Source organism: Dipteris shenzhenensis, chromosome 6 (assembly GCF_047967505.1).
Source record: "Dipteris shenzhenensis isolate YYH24624 ecotype China chromosome 6, Dip_SZ_1.0, whole genome shotgun sequence".
Lineage (NCBI taxonomy): Eukaryota > Viridiplantae > Streptophyta > Polypodiopsida > Gleicheniales > Dipteridaceae > Dipteris > Dipteris shenzhenensis.
Window position 1 is genome coordinate 57,054,260 of NC_141601.1, and position 18,867 is coordinate 57,073,126.

Below are 18,867 nucleotides of genomic sequence, written 5' to 3' on the forward strand. Positions count from 1 at the left end.
TAGCACAAAATCTGATCTTTCATGTAAAGACCAAACACATTGAGATCGAATACCATTTTATCAGGGAGGTACTTGAGGACAAGCGCATAGAGCTTGTCAAGGTTCATATAGATGATAACCCTGCAGATATGTTGATGAAGAGTCTACCCAATCAGTGGTTTGAGTATTGACATGTATTGATGGGCATAGGATAGTATGCTCATTGGTTGTTCTCCCTAAAGGCACATTGCCCTTTAAGTGGGAGGTTGTGGGGGTTAAAGGTCACTGTGCCTTTACCCCAATTATGTGCAATACTCAAACACATATATAAATGAATGAAAAAAAAGATTAGGGTGTTCTGCACCCACCAAAAACTTGTGTGGCTTTCTATTTCTCTCTCTCCCTCTTCCATTTTTGCTTCTGTTGAGAGCACTCTCACTTGCATGTCAAATGAGGTCTATCAATGAGACCGTTCATGGTAGAAAGGTGATCTATGTGAGTCTAGCTTGTGGGCTAGGCAGGGTAGGTAAGCTGGTAGCATAACGAGGCACATTGTCTTGATTGTGTGGGAGCCCCTTGATCTCGTGAAGGTATAGGGAATATTCCTTGAATATTCCATGGACGACTAGTCATTTCTGTCGACTAGGTTAACTGGTCGGCTCCACTGACTAGGTTGATTGGTCGGCTCCACCGACTACATTGATCCGACTGCCGCCCTCATAGCTATAAATAGGCAACCTTCCCAATCCATTCCATCATATCATATCAAATCTTCCAGCAGAGATCTTCCAGCTAGTAGCTCTTCACCTAGTATCTGTTTAGATCGCCATCTAAGCTCCACTGTGGGAGCACACAGGTGGACGAAGCCATCATCTGTACTACATCAGTATTGAAGGAAAATTTTTTTTCGTCTCCAGTTTACTGTGTACTCTCTATTCTTTGTTTATTTTCTATTCTGTTGCACCGTGTAATTTAACACAACCCCCAATGAAGGCGAAAGCCTTCATTACCCCAACCATGATGATGCACGTTCCATTAACACATGCATGCACTATGTTTTCTTACCACACTTAAGCCTACGTCTCTCACCGGAATACGATTCGAGGTCCTAAGCTACACTTATACTACAAACAACACCACCAATATATTTGTAGGTGACATACTAAGAATACCTTGCTCTTCCTATGGAAGCTGTGGGAAAGAGCCAACACTATAACATGTGATTGCATCTGGTTTGATTTGACACTATGTTGAGATGGGAATTGCTCTGGAATAGTGAAGTAGGTTAATAGATTGGTTGCTAGGAAAAACACACACTTGTATATCCATTGTAAGATAAGAAAAATCTTTCAACTAATGGATATGCTTGAGAAAAGTAGGTTGCAGACCTTATTTTGGCACCTGGAATATAGGATCAATTCCTTCCCTTGGTTGCTAGGCCTTAATGCTTTGACCATGTAATTATTAGATGTAAACATTGCCCATGGCCTACATGAATTACAAGAGTATCCATATTCTGTTCATCTAGCTGATATGAGGCTACCAATTGACAATGGAAAATATTACAAATTGCCTTGATTTTTAGGAGAAGTCTCCAATTATCACAGATAATCTGGTTTTAATCTCAAAATTTGCAATTTTACCATTAAGGTTTTACTTTTAATTTTTGGTAGCGATGGCCTTAACCTATTGGTCGAAGGACCTTCACTTCATACATTCTATTGATGCCCTCAACTTATTAGTTGAAGGACTCTTCCAAGATTATGAATACTTTGCTACCCCCCACCGACTAGTTGGAAAAGGGGTAAGACTTCTACTGATGTAAGGGAGTACAATGAGGGGGTAAGGGATAGTGAATGAGCCAAGAGAGGGGAGGGGGCTGAGATAGCATGGGAAGGGAGAGGTGCCAAGGTAAGGAATAAAAAGCAAGGAGATGTGAGGGGTAGTTGAGTATTGAGTGGGGAGTCTATTGAGCATGGGAGGGGTTTTTTCAAAATAGCATGAGAGGGGAGGGGAATGGCAATGCTAAGGTAAGGGAGAGATGATGGGGTAGGTTGAGAGGAGGGGCAAAAGTAGAGAGAGATTAGGGGGATGGTCGAGTAGTAGAGGGGGTTAGGGGAGCAACTCTATGAGAGGTGAGACATGGTGAGCTACTAGGGTAGGTGCTATGAGATAGGGGCAAGAGAGGAGAGCAGGAACATGGGGAGGTGAGGGGGAGATTAAGTGAGGGGCAAGGGAGGCACAAGTATATTGAATAAGAGTAAAGATATGGGGGGAAAGAGATGAAAATCGCATGATTACTAGCACAATTGAGACTCGATCCTACCTATAGCTACACCAATTTTACAAGTCTCCATGGAACCATGACCCACATAGTTAATTCCAATGCAAAGAGTAATTATGATGGGAGAGGGAGAGGATGGGGATGGTGAGAGTATTACACAAAGAAGGAGGGATGAAGCATGGTGGCAAGGGAAGGGGAGAGTAAGACAGCATGATGTAAGAGCAAAGAGCTCATGGTGGAGATCAAGAAGGGGGAATTTATTCACATTAAAAGATTACAAGAGGCTTCTAAAAAAGCGGAAGTGTATGCATGTATGTACCTTCTCTATTTATATGGATTCTGTTTAGAGCCAATGTCCAACTAATAAAGAGGCCTTCCATATGCTCAAGGAGGGGGAGGACGTCTTCCTTGTGAGAATAATTTCTAATACCTTTGATTCAGTATGGTAACCCTTAACTTGCATTATATAAATCAAGAATTGCTATCCTTGTAGGATCATTGGGTGACATATACATGATGACTATCCCAATATAAAATTGTTACATGGGCAAGTAGAGGGCTAGCAAAAAGATGCTTTTGCCAATGCATTTTGCTTTCCCAATTTTATAATATTATCTAGTATGGACTATGTACAACCACCCTATTTAATACACAAATGGGGCCACCCACATGTAAGACTTGCATAGAGAAAGCTTGCCAACTCAACCATACCCTCTTATTGAACAATATCATCACTACCTCACATTGCACACCACTTATTTACTACATTACCATTGGTATTTTTTTAATGGTTACTATGTGTGTGTGTGTGTGTGTGTGTGTGTGTGTGTGTGGCACAAAGATGCTTGACACCTCAAACATGGCCTCTATGCTCTCTTTATTATATGGTATTCTCCCCCCACATCACCTTGCACACATACCATTTCTTGCATTACTATTGGCATTTTTTTTAAACAACTAGTGTGTGTGTGTGTGTGTGCACGCGTGTGCATGCATTGTATGCATGATGCAATGAGCATGCATGCACATATACAGAGCTAAGATATGGGAGGTTCCAAGTTGCATACTTACTGAGAGCATGAAGGAAGGAGCAAGAGAGCTGCATCAGAAAAACTTGTTGCAGGATATGACCTGAGGAGGTTTGAGGCCAGCCAAGAATCACAGGTTAGAGGTAGATGAGGGCAGTAGCCGTTAGGTGGTGTCCAGGTATAGGCTCACACAAGTCTAAATGGAGGAGTCCTTTTACATTAGGTTGACACTCAATTTACTACTCTTGGACAGTAGGTCTTTGCGTGCCAGGGTGGAACATAAAGAATTTGGATTCATATCCTCCTTTTTTTATTACAATTAATAGGATTTGGGACTAAGGCGGCTGATCTGAAGAAGAAGGTGGAATCCAAGTGGCCATTCTTAAAAGCTTTTGGCCTTTTCTCTTAAGCACACTGCCCTAAGATATTTGAGGAAGCAGGGACTCATACCACCACGTGATTTAAAAATATTAACGAGGGGAAAGAGTGTCCAAATCAATATACTTTTTTCGATTATTTATCCTACATAGATACTCATATCATAGTCCTCTAATTTAGAATGAAATAGAGATGGTGATCACGACAACAATCATGATTAGGATGTCTCTTACAAGATACGGCTTAACAAGATATGGTAGCCAATGGATGAAACCACAAGATTTCTAGAGTGAAGGGGGAACCCATATTCCTTGCGAAGTAAACTAGGGGACCTAGAGTTGTGAGTGTGTGGGTATGTGCATGCTTCAACTCAATTCTAAACTCGACCCTGTGTAAAATCATAGCTAAGAAGTAAGTGTGTGTGTGTGTGTGTGTGTGTGTAGATTAAAAAGCTCGATCAATAATTGAGCCATACAATTAATTCTATCAATTGGATAAAAAGTTAAAAAAGGGAAACATATAAGGAAAAAATGTTTGAGACATCCAAGTTGAGAAAAATGCAACAACTAGAGTTTGCAAAAATTTCAACCAAAATTAAGAATTTTTAATAATATTGAGTTTGAAAAACATAATATTGAACAAAGATGTCAAATCCTCAGGTAGTCGAGGTTTTGAGGTTGGGGTCCACTTACCTGCCACCATCCAAACAAACTAGGTGTTAGAACATCATAGTTACATTTGGGTAGACAAGTAATGCATGTTTTCCCCCGCTTGTTATCGCTTTACCTAGGAATATAGACAACCATATGGATACTTATATAATTAAAAAATTTTAAGTCACAAGTGAAGTTTAAGTCACAAGTGGAGTAAGGAGCGAATGTGTGCATGGGTTGAGAAGGGATTGGAGGAGGTATGGGACGATTAGTGGGCTTGGTGTGTGGGGTGGTTGAGTGTAAAGGGGAGATTTCATGGGGGGGACATAAAAGATTAATTCATAGTTGGGGAAGTATACATGTGTGTCTGTGTGTGTGTGTGTGTGTGTTTAGAATTCATTATCCCCTCAATAATTGAACCATACAATCGATTCAGTCATAGATTGTTGGCCTTAAACTAAATAATTAAAATTTAAAAATAATTCAAATGTGGAGATTTAAATATTTAAAAGAAATGAGATATAATTTTATTTCAAAGGTATTACAGCCAAACAAGGTAGGTTTACAAAAGTGTAGAATCCATCTGGTGATCCAGGCTTCGAGGTCAGCGTTCACTTACCTACCACCATCTAAGAAAAATGAGGTATTAGAATATCATGATTTCAAATGTGGGTAAACAGGTAATGCCTATGTCCCCTGGCATGTTATTGCTTTACCAAGGAACATAGACAACCGTCCAAATTCACAAGTAAATTTTTGAAAATACAATAAGAGTATAATGCAAAAGTAGCATCACATGTCACGTGAGGGGTATTCCATATCCATAATTGATAGACCTTTGAAATTCACGTAAATAAATGAATAACCTCCTACAAGTAAAGCAAATTTTACAATAATTAATAGAGAAAAAAGAGCTAAATTGAAACAAGCCATGGGAACCATCACAAAAAATATTATTGATTTATGTTACACAAGTTAGAATAAACCATAGCATAGGAGGCATAAATTACTTGCATAGTTAAATGTTAATATGAGTATGAAGAAAAAATAATTAATTAAATTTTTATTCATTTTTTCCTTTTTGAAAAGAAAATAGGAGACTATTTAGAAACAATATAGAAGGGTTATGCTTACCATAAAGTGAAGAAAAAAAGGGGGCTAGGAAAAAACCCATTAAAAAAGGAGAAAGTACATGCTGGTTAAAAGGGCGAGAAGTATAAATATATAGACATTAATGGAAATAGTAAAGTAAAGCAAATTAAACATGTAAGGAGCAAAATTTAAATAAAAGAAAGGGAATATTAATATAATACAATCAGAGAAAAATAGTACAATAAAAAATGAGAACATAAAAGTAGGGGTTTGAGGAGAGTAAAAGGGTTAAGCACAATACATTATATACGTACAAGTATATATATATATATATATATATAGTTACAATAAGTTAGTGAGGGGCAAAGAACAAAGAAACATGACATATATAAATAATTATATAAGTAAGAATATATACCTACCCAATTAGAAGTAAAAGAGTTAAAAGGCCTAACAAACAAAGAAACGGTTAGAAGGTTTAAGATAATCAACAAAATTGTGTGTGTGTGTGTAAAAAAAGCCAAATCGGACGTCAGCCTTAACGTAAACTTAAACAAGTAAATGTATAAGCCTAACTAGCTAAAGATGGCTGACAAGTAGTCAATAGTTAGCCCCACCGACTTGTGAAGGAATTGCAAAGCAGCCTGTGCACCATGCAAGGGAGTGAGGAGGGGAGCGATCATCAAAGTATATAGGGAGAGCAATATTATGTAAGGAGAGCGACCTTTTACATAAGGAGACCAAGTATAGCGTAATTGAACAGGAGCAAGTAACATCCAATGAGTCCAAAGGGAAACCAAGCTACAGTGTACCTTGCACAAGAGAATCCATGATACGTAAGAAAAGAGAACAATGGGCGTACTGAACCCATCGGCCAGAGCAAAAACAAAAACAAGTGAGTAACCTTGCAATGGGGAGGAGTGTTCAAACTTCCTACGAACGACACACTAGTTGAGAAGCTTGGCCATAGAAGTAATAAAGGGAGGCCAATGAGCCGACACATAGAAAAACACAGCAGAGGATCAGTTGGCAAGGATCTAGTCAAAGCAACGCATCCTTCAAGTAATTGCGACGAAAGATGTAGCAAGACAGGTGAAGGGATCGTGGATGAAAGCTAGTCATGGGTGAAGTGAGGTAGCAATAGAGATGATGAAGGGCAAAAAGTGAAGGAAAATGTCCCAAGAAGGGAGCCAGAAAGGAAGGAAAAGAGCAAGGGCGAAAGGTGGTATGCCATCCACCTGCGAGCTTGAAGGCATCCATGAGCAAGGGAAATAGAGTGCTTGCTAGGAAGGACTCCTCAACGTGTAAGGCGGTGAGAGAAAAGGATAGCGGAGGAGAGAGATGCAGGAAAAAGGGGCACTTTACGAGATAAGTGTGAGGGAGGAGTAGTCAAAGTGAAGAGCACCAAAGAGAAGCACATATAACTAGAGAAAAAAATGGATGAGCAGTAATGAGTGTGGAGTGCATGGTAGTTAGGGAAAGGTGGTGATGGTGAGTTGTCAAGGTGTCTTGTTTTTTGTTGTTATGAAGATAGGAAGTGACACATAGAGGTAGGCCATGAAGCCCAGTTAGGTGGGCAAGTGAGGTAAATTAGGTAGGGGGTTGGTTATATCATAACTAACATACAACCTAACCACAAAGAAGCTACTAACCAAAAAGCAGTCCATAAGGGGGGACAAATAACATGGGACATGAAGGGGAAAATTTTCATTTAATGGGTTTATTACCCAACAATATGCCCTATTATAAAATATTCCCAAGGTGGGAAAATATTTGTTATAAACATGGAAAAAAAAGGGGGGGGGGATTTTTTATAAAGGACAAGTGTGTAAAAATTATAAGCAAGCATGTTTAAGGGAAAGAAAATTATAAGCAATCAATAAAAAAAGAAAATTAATTAAGGACTAGGGGGTTAAAGGACACACTAAAGCACATAAAGAAGTATAAACTTTCCCCTTTAGGTGAGATAGTAGGGGTGTACATGTGTGTGTGTGTGTGTGTGTGTGTGTGTGTGTGACACTCTTATGTAAATATAAAAATAACGGGGAAGGGGGAGAACCTTAAAAAATAATAGAAATAAAAAGAGGGGAATTGGTTAATAGAACTTGAAAAGGGGTTGGAGTGGTTTATTAACAAGGGGGTATTGAAAGGGGTTGGAGGGGTTTATTATCTAGGGACTAAATAGTACAAAAAATACAAATATTAAGGAGCCAAACATAGAATTGGAAAAAAGAGCAGGGGAAAGGGGGTTAGAACTTTTTACTGAGAAAATTGTGTGTGTGAAAATGAAAAGACTATTAAGCAAGATTAATGTGTGTGTGTGTGTGTGTGTGTGTGTGTATGTGATCAAGAGAGAGAAGGTAGAAAGTGTAAGTGTGTGTGTGTGTGTGAGAAGGAGAGAGAGAGAAAGAGAAAGAGAGAATAGAGAAAATGTGTGTGTGTGTGTGTGTGTGTGTGTGTTGGGGGGGGGGGTTACCCCCACCCCTGAGGTAAGACCAGGTGGGTTACTCCCCACCTACTAATAATAAGTGAATAAAAGTGCATTTGTATGATAAGTGTCAAAATGAAAAAATGATGCCAATAGTAAATGGGTAAACCACTTTTGCAAAATAGATATAAAAGTTAGGAAAAAATTAAGGCAGATCACAAAATGACTAGGAATTAACAATGCTAAAGAATTATCCGATGGATGTGAATTAACTGTATGGAACTAGCTGACCAAAGGCTACCAAAGGCTAGTTGGGAAATCAAAGTGTGTGTTTAGATTTAAAAATCCCATCAATAATTGAGCCATACAATTAATTCCATCAATTGAATAAAAAGTAAAAAAAGGAAAACATATAAGTCAAAAATGTTTGAGACATCCAAGTTCGAAAATGCAACAACTAGAGTTTGCAAAAATTTTAACCAAAATTAATAATTTTTAATAATATTGTTTTAAAAAAAACATAATGTTGAACAAAGATGTCAAATCCTCACGCAGTCTAGGCTCCAAGGTTGGGGTCCACTTACTTGCCACCATCCAAACAAACTACGTTTAAAACATCATAGTTACATTTGGGTAGATAGGTAATGCCTATTTTTCCCGGCTTGTTATCGCTTTATCTAGGAATATAGACAACCATATGGATTCTTATATAATTATAAAAGTTTAAGTCACAAGTGGAGTAAGGAGTGAATGAGTGCATGGGTTGAAAAGGGATTAGAGGAGGTATGGGACGATTAGTGGGCTTGGTGTGTAGGGTGGTTAAAAAGAGAGTGAGGGGAGATTTCACAGGGGTACATAAAATATTAATTCATAGTTGTGGAAGTATACATGTGTGTGTGTGTGCGCGCACGTGCGTGCACGTGCATGCACACACGTTCATACATGCACATGTACCTGTGCATGCATGTACATGCATGTGTACATGCACATGTATGCACACACATTTGTAATCCTTAAAAAGGCCTCCAAATATCTCAATTTGTTTTATGAAAATATGTGCAAGAACTCTTTAGAACAAAATGATCAACACTATATTATTATTTACAAATGTAGAATTTGAAATAGGTCCATACAATATAAACATAAAACACAAAGCATAAATGGAATCAGCCAAAAATGGAGATTTATTAGCTATAATGGTTGGATAAGGAAAAATATACATAAATTACGATTCATAGTAGGCCCTAATTATATTAGATTTTGGTGATCTAGAGTCGCATAAGAAGTCCATTCATCATGTAACTATCAAGAGTGAAAAAGGAAATATATTTTCAAAAAAGTGGGGCATGCTCTCCTAAAGTTATAGATTTAAAGGAAGTAGATATTTGTTTCACACAATCATAATCATCATACTTTGTAGAGAGTGAAGAGGTGCTAGCAATTGAAAAGACAAAGCCTTAGCTTATTGCACATGGATGTGCGTGGAAAAAGCACACATATCAGTTTTTAGATTACGAGTAGCAAAGATATCTCAATAACACAAGAAGCTACTAGTGTACAGCATGAAAATTGACCTTCGTCCACAACAATTTAACTAGCCTCATTGAGTTTTTGTATCGCATGGAAGTTTATGGAGTAGTCACCATTGGAAGTGTATGGAAACGTCACATTTAACTAGCCTCATTTAGTCTTTGTATCACATGGAATTGTATGGAGAAGGCACATGGGAAAGTCACCTTTAACTAGCCTTATTTAGTCTTTGTATCACATGAAAGTGTATGGAGAAGTCACATGAAAGTGTACTATGGAAAATTCACATTCAACTAGCCTCATTTAGTCTTTGTATCATATGGATATGTATGAAAAGTCATAGTAAATAGCATGCATTATTTTCTAGATTATCTTTATTTAGTCTTTGTATCACATGGAACTATACAAAAAGTCATAAAGAATAGAATGGAACTTGAATAGCAATTTTCGTACCTTAACTATGACAAACGTATAACTTTGGATGACATGAAAGATAAAGACATGTTAATGTGTTAATGTTACATGAAAAGTTTTAAGCATATTGGGAGGTATAGAATTTCAGTTTCCTTGATATTTATGAAATAAAATTGTATGTTTAATGCAAGTTGGCATAAGAATGAAGTTGTGATAGTTGCAACATTAAATGAAGATGATGCCATTTTGCTTTGTGTAGAGCATTATGATGGTTGGTATAGATCCCCCTATTGCTAGGAAAATTGTGTAGAGGTGAGAACAAATAGACGAAGTGATATCCTTACACATCAATTTGGCTAGCCATTGCCAGCTCCAAACCACCTACCACATTAGTTTTTGAAAAACAAATGGAGGATAGTCTCATGGCATTTTTACAATTATCACAATTAATACTACCTTGTAATAAGTGTTTTAGTCTCACCTTCACAGTGAGGCATTAATTTAGGCTTTTCCACATAAGTTATCAATGGCGTCAGATGGAGGGTCCCACATGATTGTACCTAGGTGATACCTAGGTCTTGTTTTGTTATGGGTTTATAAGTGAAATCTTGATTTTTGTTCGTGAAGTAGAGTTGTAATTATGTAGCTAGTCCTTGCCATACTAATATACTTCGTTTTTCCTAGTAAACATAAACCCAAGAAGTCATCAATAAAGTTATTACATTTTTATGAGGTTTAAATTCAAGGAATGTCACATTAGTTTGCATAGAGCATAAACAACTAGCTTCATTGTACAAAATCCAAAGCAAACATCATATTCAAATTGTGTAGATACTCGTTCAAGCCTACATTTCTCTTCATGTTAGTGGACCACAACATGACATAGTACAACAAATGTGGGAAATGAGCTAAGATGTTCTTGTTTCTATAAGATCCTATGATTGATGGTATGGGAAAATCAATGGGCACAAAATGCAGTATTGAATGATATACCAAGTTGTGCATGTGGGCTGCAATTTATCTTATCCATATGTTTTTGACATTCCAATAAGTCATAAGGAACATACTTCTTTTTTTTTAATACGGATCACATTATTTTTGTACAACAAAATTTAGATGATATAGAAACAAGGAGGTTGATCATATCTATTATCCTTTTATGCATGGAAAAGGTGGTGTTTACCTATCATATGGAATAGCCAAATAAGAAAATCAAAGGAGAGCATGCAATTTACTACTACCTTCACTCATCTCTGGAATGCATCCACAAACTAACTAATGAGCAGGACATACTGCAAGCATTGCGACTATACATTTCTTGGACTTGTACTATCTCTTAGTTTTACATGGATGGATGAAGAGAGAGAGAGAGAGAGAGAGAAATTTTTCATGTATATAAATGGCATGTAAGTCCCCGAGCTAAAAACAAGAGAACATGAATGCATGCATTGTTCTCTTCGAAGGTTAATAAACTTATGCGAAAGAAGACTACCTAGCAAGAGAGTAAACAAAGGGTGAACATTGGTTATACATGTATGTATGTCATGAAATCAATTGATCCATGGATAATCGAATATTAACAAAATTAAGATAGATTTAGCCAAAGTAATTTAAGCTCAATCCTGTGCTATATTTTTAATAAAATAATTGTCATAGCTAGGGAAATGACATGCTTTCCTTACACACATGGAGTAATAGAACTAATCCAATAAGGGTTTTAACATACGTCCTGTATGCGTAATATTTTATTCATTTTTACCTATAAAAAGTACTTAAAAGGCACTCATAGTGAGACTGTTCTTGCGAACTATTCTTAATTTGGTGGGACAACTTGTTTGTTAAGGAATAAATAATGTCCACACTATTACAAAAACCTCCTCAACAACTTGTTTGTTGAAGAAAAATGAATCTCCACACCAATCACTATCTTTAGTGGGACAACTTGTTTGTTAAAGAATAAATGAATGTCCACATTGATTACGAAAACCTCCTCAACAACTTGTTCATTGAAAAAAAACGAATCTCCACACCAATCACTATCAGTGATTGAAAGCCTTCTTAATGATAAGGTCATTTTGACTAGAAATAATGTGAAGTCATTATCAAAATGTGCCTTTTGAAAGCATAGTAGTGGCTTTCTAGAGCATGAATGTCAGTGGACTCTAGTATAATTTGTGGTTTATTAATAATTAATTACGGCTAAAATAATTTTAAGGGCAATCTATGAGAGGTTATTAACGAGAGTTTATTAAAAAAGTTTAACGAGAGTTTATTAAAAAAGTTTACGTGATCTATCAAACCCCAATCTCTCTCTCTCTCTCTCTCTCTCTCTCTCTCTCTCTCTTTGTCTCTCACAACTTTTCTCTCTCTTTCTCTCACAATTTTTTTTTGGGGTGAACTCTCACACACACACACACAGACATAGACATGTGTTTTGCTTGAGTGCATGTACACATGAACGTTTAACGAGAGTTTATTAAAAAAGTTTACGTGATCTATCAAACCCCAATCTCTCTCTCTCTCTCTCTCTCTCTCTCTCTCTCTCTCTCTCTCTTTGTCTCTCACAACTTTTCTCTCTCTTTCTCTCACAATTTTTTTTTGGGGTGAACTCTCTCACACACACACACAGACATAGACATGTGTTTTTCTTGAGTGTACACAGCGATGCATGACTCTCTCACACACACACAAACACAGACACCTGTTTTGCTTGAGTGCATGTGCACAGAGATGCATGACACAACTCAGTTCCCTCTTTCTCGCGCCCTGCGTGGGGTCCCCTCCCACACTATCTGGATTTGTGGCGTGGAGGGCAGACGTGAGTCACCGTGGGTCCTCTTAAAAGCCTGATAATTGTGATTCCATAGCGAGGATATGATAAATAAAGTTATAAAATTGGCAGATGTTGAAAGAATCTCTGGCACTCGTGCATTCAAACTTTAGCGCTCTGCTCTATCCTGCAATCTCATCCTGCCTTTCGTCTTGTAGCCTCAGTTTTTAAGCAGCTTTCCCAAGTCGTTGGCTTCAACAACCAAGCATCTAGCACCCATATCACTCGTTAATTCAGTCCTGCAAGATGTTGGGTATCTTCCACATGTCAATCGCTAAGAGTCCTGAGGCACTCGCTTCCCCCACGTCAAGCAAAATCAGTGTGGACTTGGCCGCTAAATTTCTGGCCACACATCACGACTCTGTGTGCATGAAGGTGCCGTTGTGCTGGGGCACTACGGCGGATGGATCTGTTGCCTTCTCAGACGACGCGGAGCTCATCAAGGAAAACTGCGGCACCTCCTTCGCAACGTTCCCTCAAGGTAAGCAGCCCAGAACACTACAGTTACTCCACCCAAACAAGATCCAAACAGTGCGCTGGTTGTTCTTGGTGCAGGATGCTATTTCTCAAGCCATGAGGGACTGAGGAGTTTCGAGCATCCGTTGAAAGAGGTGACGGCTGTACCAAGATTGGACAGCCATGGCCAGGCTTTCGGATCCACCTTCAAAGTGGACATGGAGAGGACCACACCTCGCCAACTGTCTCGCGGCAGGCCTGATGGCCTCAGCGCTTGGTAATGATATATATGTGTACAGGGAAGGAGAGACTTTGTCTAGTGGTCTCTATACTACACATATACATCATTACTTCACAACATATGTCCTTGTAAGTATGCACACACTTGGCTGTCCACATTCGAATCTCGAGAAACAAAGTAAGCCACTCGCGGATGTGCCCCTCATAGTTGGCCATATCTGTGTGGGGAAAAAAAAGTATGCACTCATCATTTCTTAGTTAAGGTAACATAACATTGGAGTCCTTAATGTAAATTTGCATGTAGACCATAACGTTTTTAGTGTGTTGCCACACCCCAACATTATGAAGTTAATGGAGCCTTAGTTTCCAAGAGGCGCAGTGGTGATGCCTCTCTCTCTTTCAAGAGAGCTTATAACATTTTTAAGGGTACTTGCATCGTCATGTTAACTTATAGAATCAACCTTGCATGTATGGCTTATGTTAAAGGAAATTAACTATTCATGACCAAGTTTCTTGGATAGTGCTTTATTGCTCTTTCATATATGAAATTAAACTTCTATGCAAGTATGCACATACTTTTGGGACAAAGTTCAAATCAACTTTTGGTCTTATATACATATCTACCTTTTGAAGGGAGGGCTAACCCTTGTACTCTCATGTACCTCTATTCTCTCATAGTGGAACCACTTGGGTCCATTCGGCTCCAAGGGAATTATCATATGCTACTCCTCGCTCTCTCCTATATCTTTGCTTACCTTATGTGGTACTTGAATTGTTAACCATGGCGACGGTTAACATGCCTCCCTTCATGTTCACAATCCATCCATGGATTGTATGTGGTGCATGATGTCTGATTTGAGGACGTTGTTTATGATTCTGTACCGATCAAATGTCCTATGGGAGATGAGGTAAAATGGACATATCGGCTTTCAAAAGTGTGTCTCGAACATGTCTTTGAAGGTCTAGACGTGGTGATCATGAAGATTTCGGACACATACATATAAGCGCATCACTTGAGGAAATGAGGAGCCCTCGTTTAGATTGAATGCAATTCAATACGCAGTCATTGGCTCATGTTCTCCTGTTGCTAGCAAATCAAGAGTAGAGAGTCCCATAGCAAAATGATGAGCAGTCGAAAAAAATGCATTGTCACCACAACTGCTAGAATAGAAACGGATGAGAATGTATTGTTAAACTCTTCCATTTGGGCGGCCAGAGCTAAGGAAGAGTCAACTTTTGGGAAGTCGAATTGGGGGAAGTTGTATCCTATATTTGCCTCTACTGCCACATCTTCTCAAAATCGAGCTAGCTCCATCATCAGCATGGTGGCATGTAGGGTGGCTCAACTCTTTGTTCAAGCCCCACGCAAAAGTAGGTCTATCAAAATGTTGTGTGCTTTAAAAAAGGGATCTGCCACTTAGGTTGTAGACCAACATCCGCAACAGTGCGAGGTACTTGTTTATAGTCTTCCCTGTTGTAGCTGCTTCGTGTATGCCTCTTATTTCCCCACTGCCATTTTTCGAAGCTGTGCTGGATGAGCTCAGTGAGAGCTCGCACTGCCATGATGTGCTTTTGGGTGAGGTGGAAACTTTGCAAGTTTCCTTTCCACCTATTGACATTTGCCATATCCTCGATCGATATGAATGAGGTGATTGCATCATACCAGTTATCATGGTCGAGAGTGGTGTCCAGCGACTATTGATCTTCCTTGTTGGGGGCGGGTATTTCCACTTTCTCTTGAGCCTCTTCTTCATAAGTCCCCTCCACGTTCGCCAACAAGAGCATGGGTTTCAAAATGTTGTACCAATGTTTAGTTCCCATGTCTTCCGGTTGTTCCTGATCAAGAGGTTGTTGTTGCATGTCCATTGTGTTGTATTATGATGTGGAGGGTTGTGTTGTGGGACCAGTACTAGTGTGGGTCCCACTGATGGTATAGCTAGGACATGTGCCAGGTGTTGTGTCGGGATAGGAGGGTGATGGTGGGGGCAGAAGAGAAAAGGTTCCATGCCGCATCCATATCATCTGGTTGCACCGCAATGGGGTATGCTACATGTGAATTCTCAAATTACTTATGCTAGTTTGAATCATGTTCTATAGGGCTTGGACTATATGATTGTAGAGGACAGTGATTCCAGTAGGAGATATCTTTCACTGTCTACCCTGAACAGGCGATGGAATATATACTCGGCATCATGTCGACCACACCCTTGCATCCATTCAAGACTTCGTTAGAGGATTTTTGGATTGCAGGGTTGGTCTTCTAATGCTGAGCACTTAACAAGCTCGAGGAGATGTGTAGCCATGGTGAAGTCCACGAAGTCCTGCAACACTCTAGTTCAATTATATACAATGAGGTGGTAAAAGAGTGTGAGGATGTCCATGTCAACATCCAAGAGTATGTCCTCATGGAAGTACACCATAGCGATGATACAATGGCCTTGGGTTTCGGTATGGCAGAAGACCTTTTCAAGGTCAGGCAGTGTAAAAGGGTTGTTAAAAAGAATGTCATGTGGGGGAACCGTGACAGCTATTGCGTAAATAGGTGAAGGTGTCGTGGACAGTGCGTGAGGTGAAACAAAGTGTGGAGGCATGGGATAACGTTTCCAACAAACCTCTCATTGATCAGACTCGTTTTTGTTGTGGAGGGGTCGATGCTCAAGCTACATGCAAGTCCATCTAGAGTGTAAGAATTTGTTGTTCTCGTTGTTGGGCGGTTGCATGCAAGTGGGCAATTCGTTGTGCTTGTTGCTGTACCTAAAGTTCTAGTGCCCTTTTTTCCTCCGCGACCCTGACATACTGCTACTGGTCTAGAGTAGCTTGTGTCTCTACAAGGCCTTGAAGTCGGCCTCAAGGGTATCCCTACATGATCTCTTTGTAGCCATGGCCTCTTGGGTATGATGCAGCTCGAGTTCCAACTTCTTTCCTACGTCAACTGTGTGTTTGACTTGGGTCAACCACTGGAGCACTCTTGCCAATTTTTCCATCTCAAGATTTGTTATCTCGGAGAAGAGGATTCATCCCTTGCTCTTCTTCCTGTCATATTTACAGATCTTGCCGAGAGCCTCATGTAGGTATTTCTTGTGTGAGTACTTGTCAGCCATGATGGGGAGGCTGAAGGCAGAGGGCACCACGTCCACATTGAGGTGGTGGAAGTGGGGGGTTCCTGCTACATCGCGGAGATTTTTGCCATTGGAATTTGAGTTGTAGGCACTGATGAATTCATCGAGCAACTTCATGTTGAGGTGACATGGTAGACAGTCCGCAACACGCTTGAGGCCTGTCATTGCCAGGGATGCTTGTACTTCTGGCTCCTTGAGAGATTGGTATGAGGCTAGTAGAGGATATAATCATTCCCCTCATACACATACTTTGAATGGATTGCATGGCTGTTGAGTTGTTGGAGCCATGTTTCTCTAAGTGGTGAGTGTGTCAGAGACCTCACGACCTTGTACTCCCCCTGTGTTGGAGCTGGCATTCACTTTCTGGATGATTTTGAGGGAGTGGTTGTAGTCGTTGTTGTTGGTTGTGCTTGGGAGGCCTGTTGGGTCGAGATCTCCTCTTCTGTTTGAAGCTCATCTATCGGGATGTCTAATGGCATTCTAATAGTCCCAGAGGGTGTGCTTTGGGATTCAGAAGGGCCAGCAGGAAGTGGATATGGGGAGTGGAGGCCGAGATCCCTTTCGAATTCAAAAAACTCATTGTCGGGATCCATGCAGAAGAAAGAAGGCAGGTGAGTGATAAATGAGTCGATGGAGGAGGACGAGGCTGAGGACATCCAAAGGGTGGCTAGAAGGTAGTATGGAAAGAGGGAGGGGGCTGCGGAAATCTGGTAGAAATTTGGTAGAGTTTTGTTGTTTTTGATAAGGCAACGATCCAAGGGGATAGGGTGCCTTTTTATGGTTTTTGGTATTCCAATGGCGAGGGGGATAGCATAAGGCGATGGGTTGTCAAGATGGGAGGAATGCAAAGATCCGGCAAGATAGCTATAAGGCGACGATCTAGTGGGATAGCTGTAAGGAGACGATCCGGTGAGATAGCTATAAGGTGACGATCTGATGGGATAGCTATAAGGCGATGATCCAATGGGATAGCTATAAGGTAATGGGTCATCGAGTTAGCTATAAGGCGACGATCCAGTGGGATGGCTGTAAGGCGACGGGGTCATCAGGTTGACAGTTGTCAAAATTGTGGAGAGGAAAAAGGGGAAAAAGAACAAAAAAAAGGCATGGCTATTGATGTTGAGGGTGTTGCCTGGAGGGAAAACGATAGGTGGACAGACTAGGTGATGCATAGATTCATGCAATCAGCGTGCCAGGATGCAAAATATGAAGAAAATGCGCAAAAATGTATTGCCATATTCAGGTAATGCTGACCGTGAATGTGAGTGAGTGCATTGGAATACCAAGGACTTGTGAGCTATACTGATGCATGTAGGTGATATGCCTATCGTATAGACTCACCTAGACCTGGACTTGATGATTATGTTGAATGCAATGGAGTTAAATGCCGAGCAGCAGCATATCACATCATCAACCAAGTAGAGCATGTGTTGACTTTGTGCATCATCCTGGTTGTCAGGTGTGTCAGCACTGCGGTGTTCACTTTGATGGAACTCTCTCAAAATAAGGCACATAGGTTCTGGTGTGGTTGTAACCAAAGAGGGGATAAATTCTTGTGGTACCGCAACCTTTGATTTGATAGGCGGGGTAGGTCCAAGTGACACCGTGGGTGCCCCCCTCTGTGAGGTGACTTCTAATGGTGTGTGCATAGGTCTAGAGGAAGGTTCTTTTGTAACTACCTTGCTTTTAGGGGTTGGTTCTTATGTTGCTTCCTCGATGACCTTGGTGGGTTTCTCATTGAGTTGTATTATACGTGGAATCATGACACTCCTTGGGCTTTGTTCATCATGCTGACTCGAGGGTAGGCTCTTGTGGGACTGCATCAGGAGTTAACACAGGTTCTTGTGTTACTACCTTATGAATCCTAGCGAGTTGAGGTCGCGTATTCGGTGTCGTTGGAATCTTTGAACCCCAAACATATTGCTCACCTTGATAATAGCCCCGGGCTTGCAAGAGCCTTGTTGCAACCCAACACTTGTGAAACTTTTGCCCATGGGATGTTGGAATCTTTCCTTGCCGATGAGGCAATTGGCGACGTCGAGCTTCGCTCCTTGATGGGATCACCCATGTTGGTGCAAGACACGAAGGGGTCAGAAACTCTTCCACAGCTTCAATTTTCCAGGGCTATTGTCCTCTTTTGAAGTGGCGTTGTGCACAAATGATGGCTTCGTGCACCTATTATTCATGAAACTTCTAGGTTGGGCCCTTGGCCTTTGGTGTGGAAAGTAGGGGTGGGAGAGTAGTTTGCAGCAAGTGTTTGCCATTATCGAGATTAGGACTTCGAGCTATATTTGTATAGATTTCCTTCTGAGGATCGAACCAGGGGGCACTGGAGGCTTCTAGAGCTTTGGAATTGCCTTCGTTTAAAGTTTCCTTACCTCTTGCAGGTGGTTGTACAGTGAGGGAAGTGGAATGAACTTTACATAGCAAGATTAC

At 40.2% G+C, this 18,867-nt stretch overlaps 1 protein-coding gene across 1 annotated transcript; it reads left to right on the top strand.

Moving 5' to 3' along the window:
• Nucleotides 1-12,880: 12,880 nt before the first annotated feature.
• LOC147901396 (uncharacterized) lies at nt 12,881-13,663 on the top strand. The gene is made up of 2 exons (XM_087376482.1): nt 12,881-13,097; nt 13,172-13,663. The coding sequence occupies exons 1-2, from the start codon at nt 12,881-12,883 to the stop codon at nt 13,351-13,353; spliced, it is 399 nt and encodes a 132-aa protein (XP_087232608.1). The 3' UTR covers nt 13,354-13,663.
• The last annotated feature ends 5,204 nt before the right edge of the window (nt 13,664-18,867 follow it).

Excerpts from the sequence above, each read along its gene's own strand:
- LOC147901396 (XM_087376482.1), top strand. The coding sequence starts at position 12,881 with ATGTCAATCGCTAAGAGTCCTGAGGCACTCGCTTCCCCCACGTCAAGC. Across the intron at positions 13,098-13,171 it reads CTTCGCAACGTTCCCTCAAG|GATGCTATTTCTCAAGCCAT; the intron begins GTAAGCAGCCCA and ends TTCTTGGTGCAG.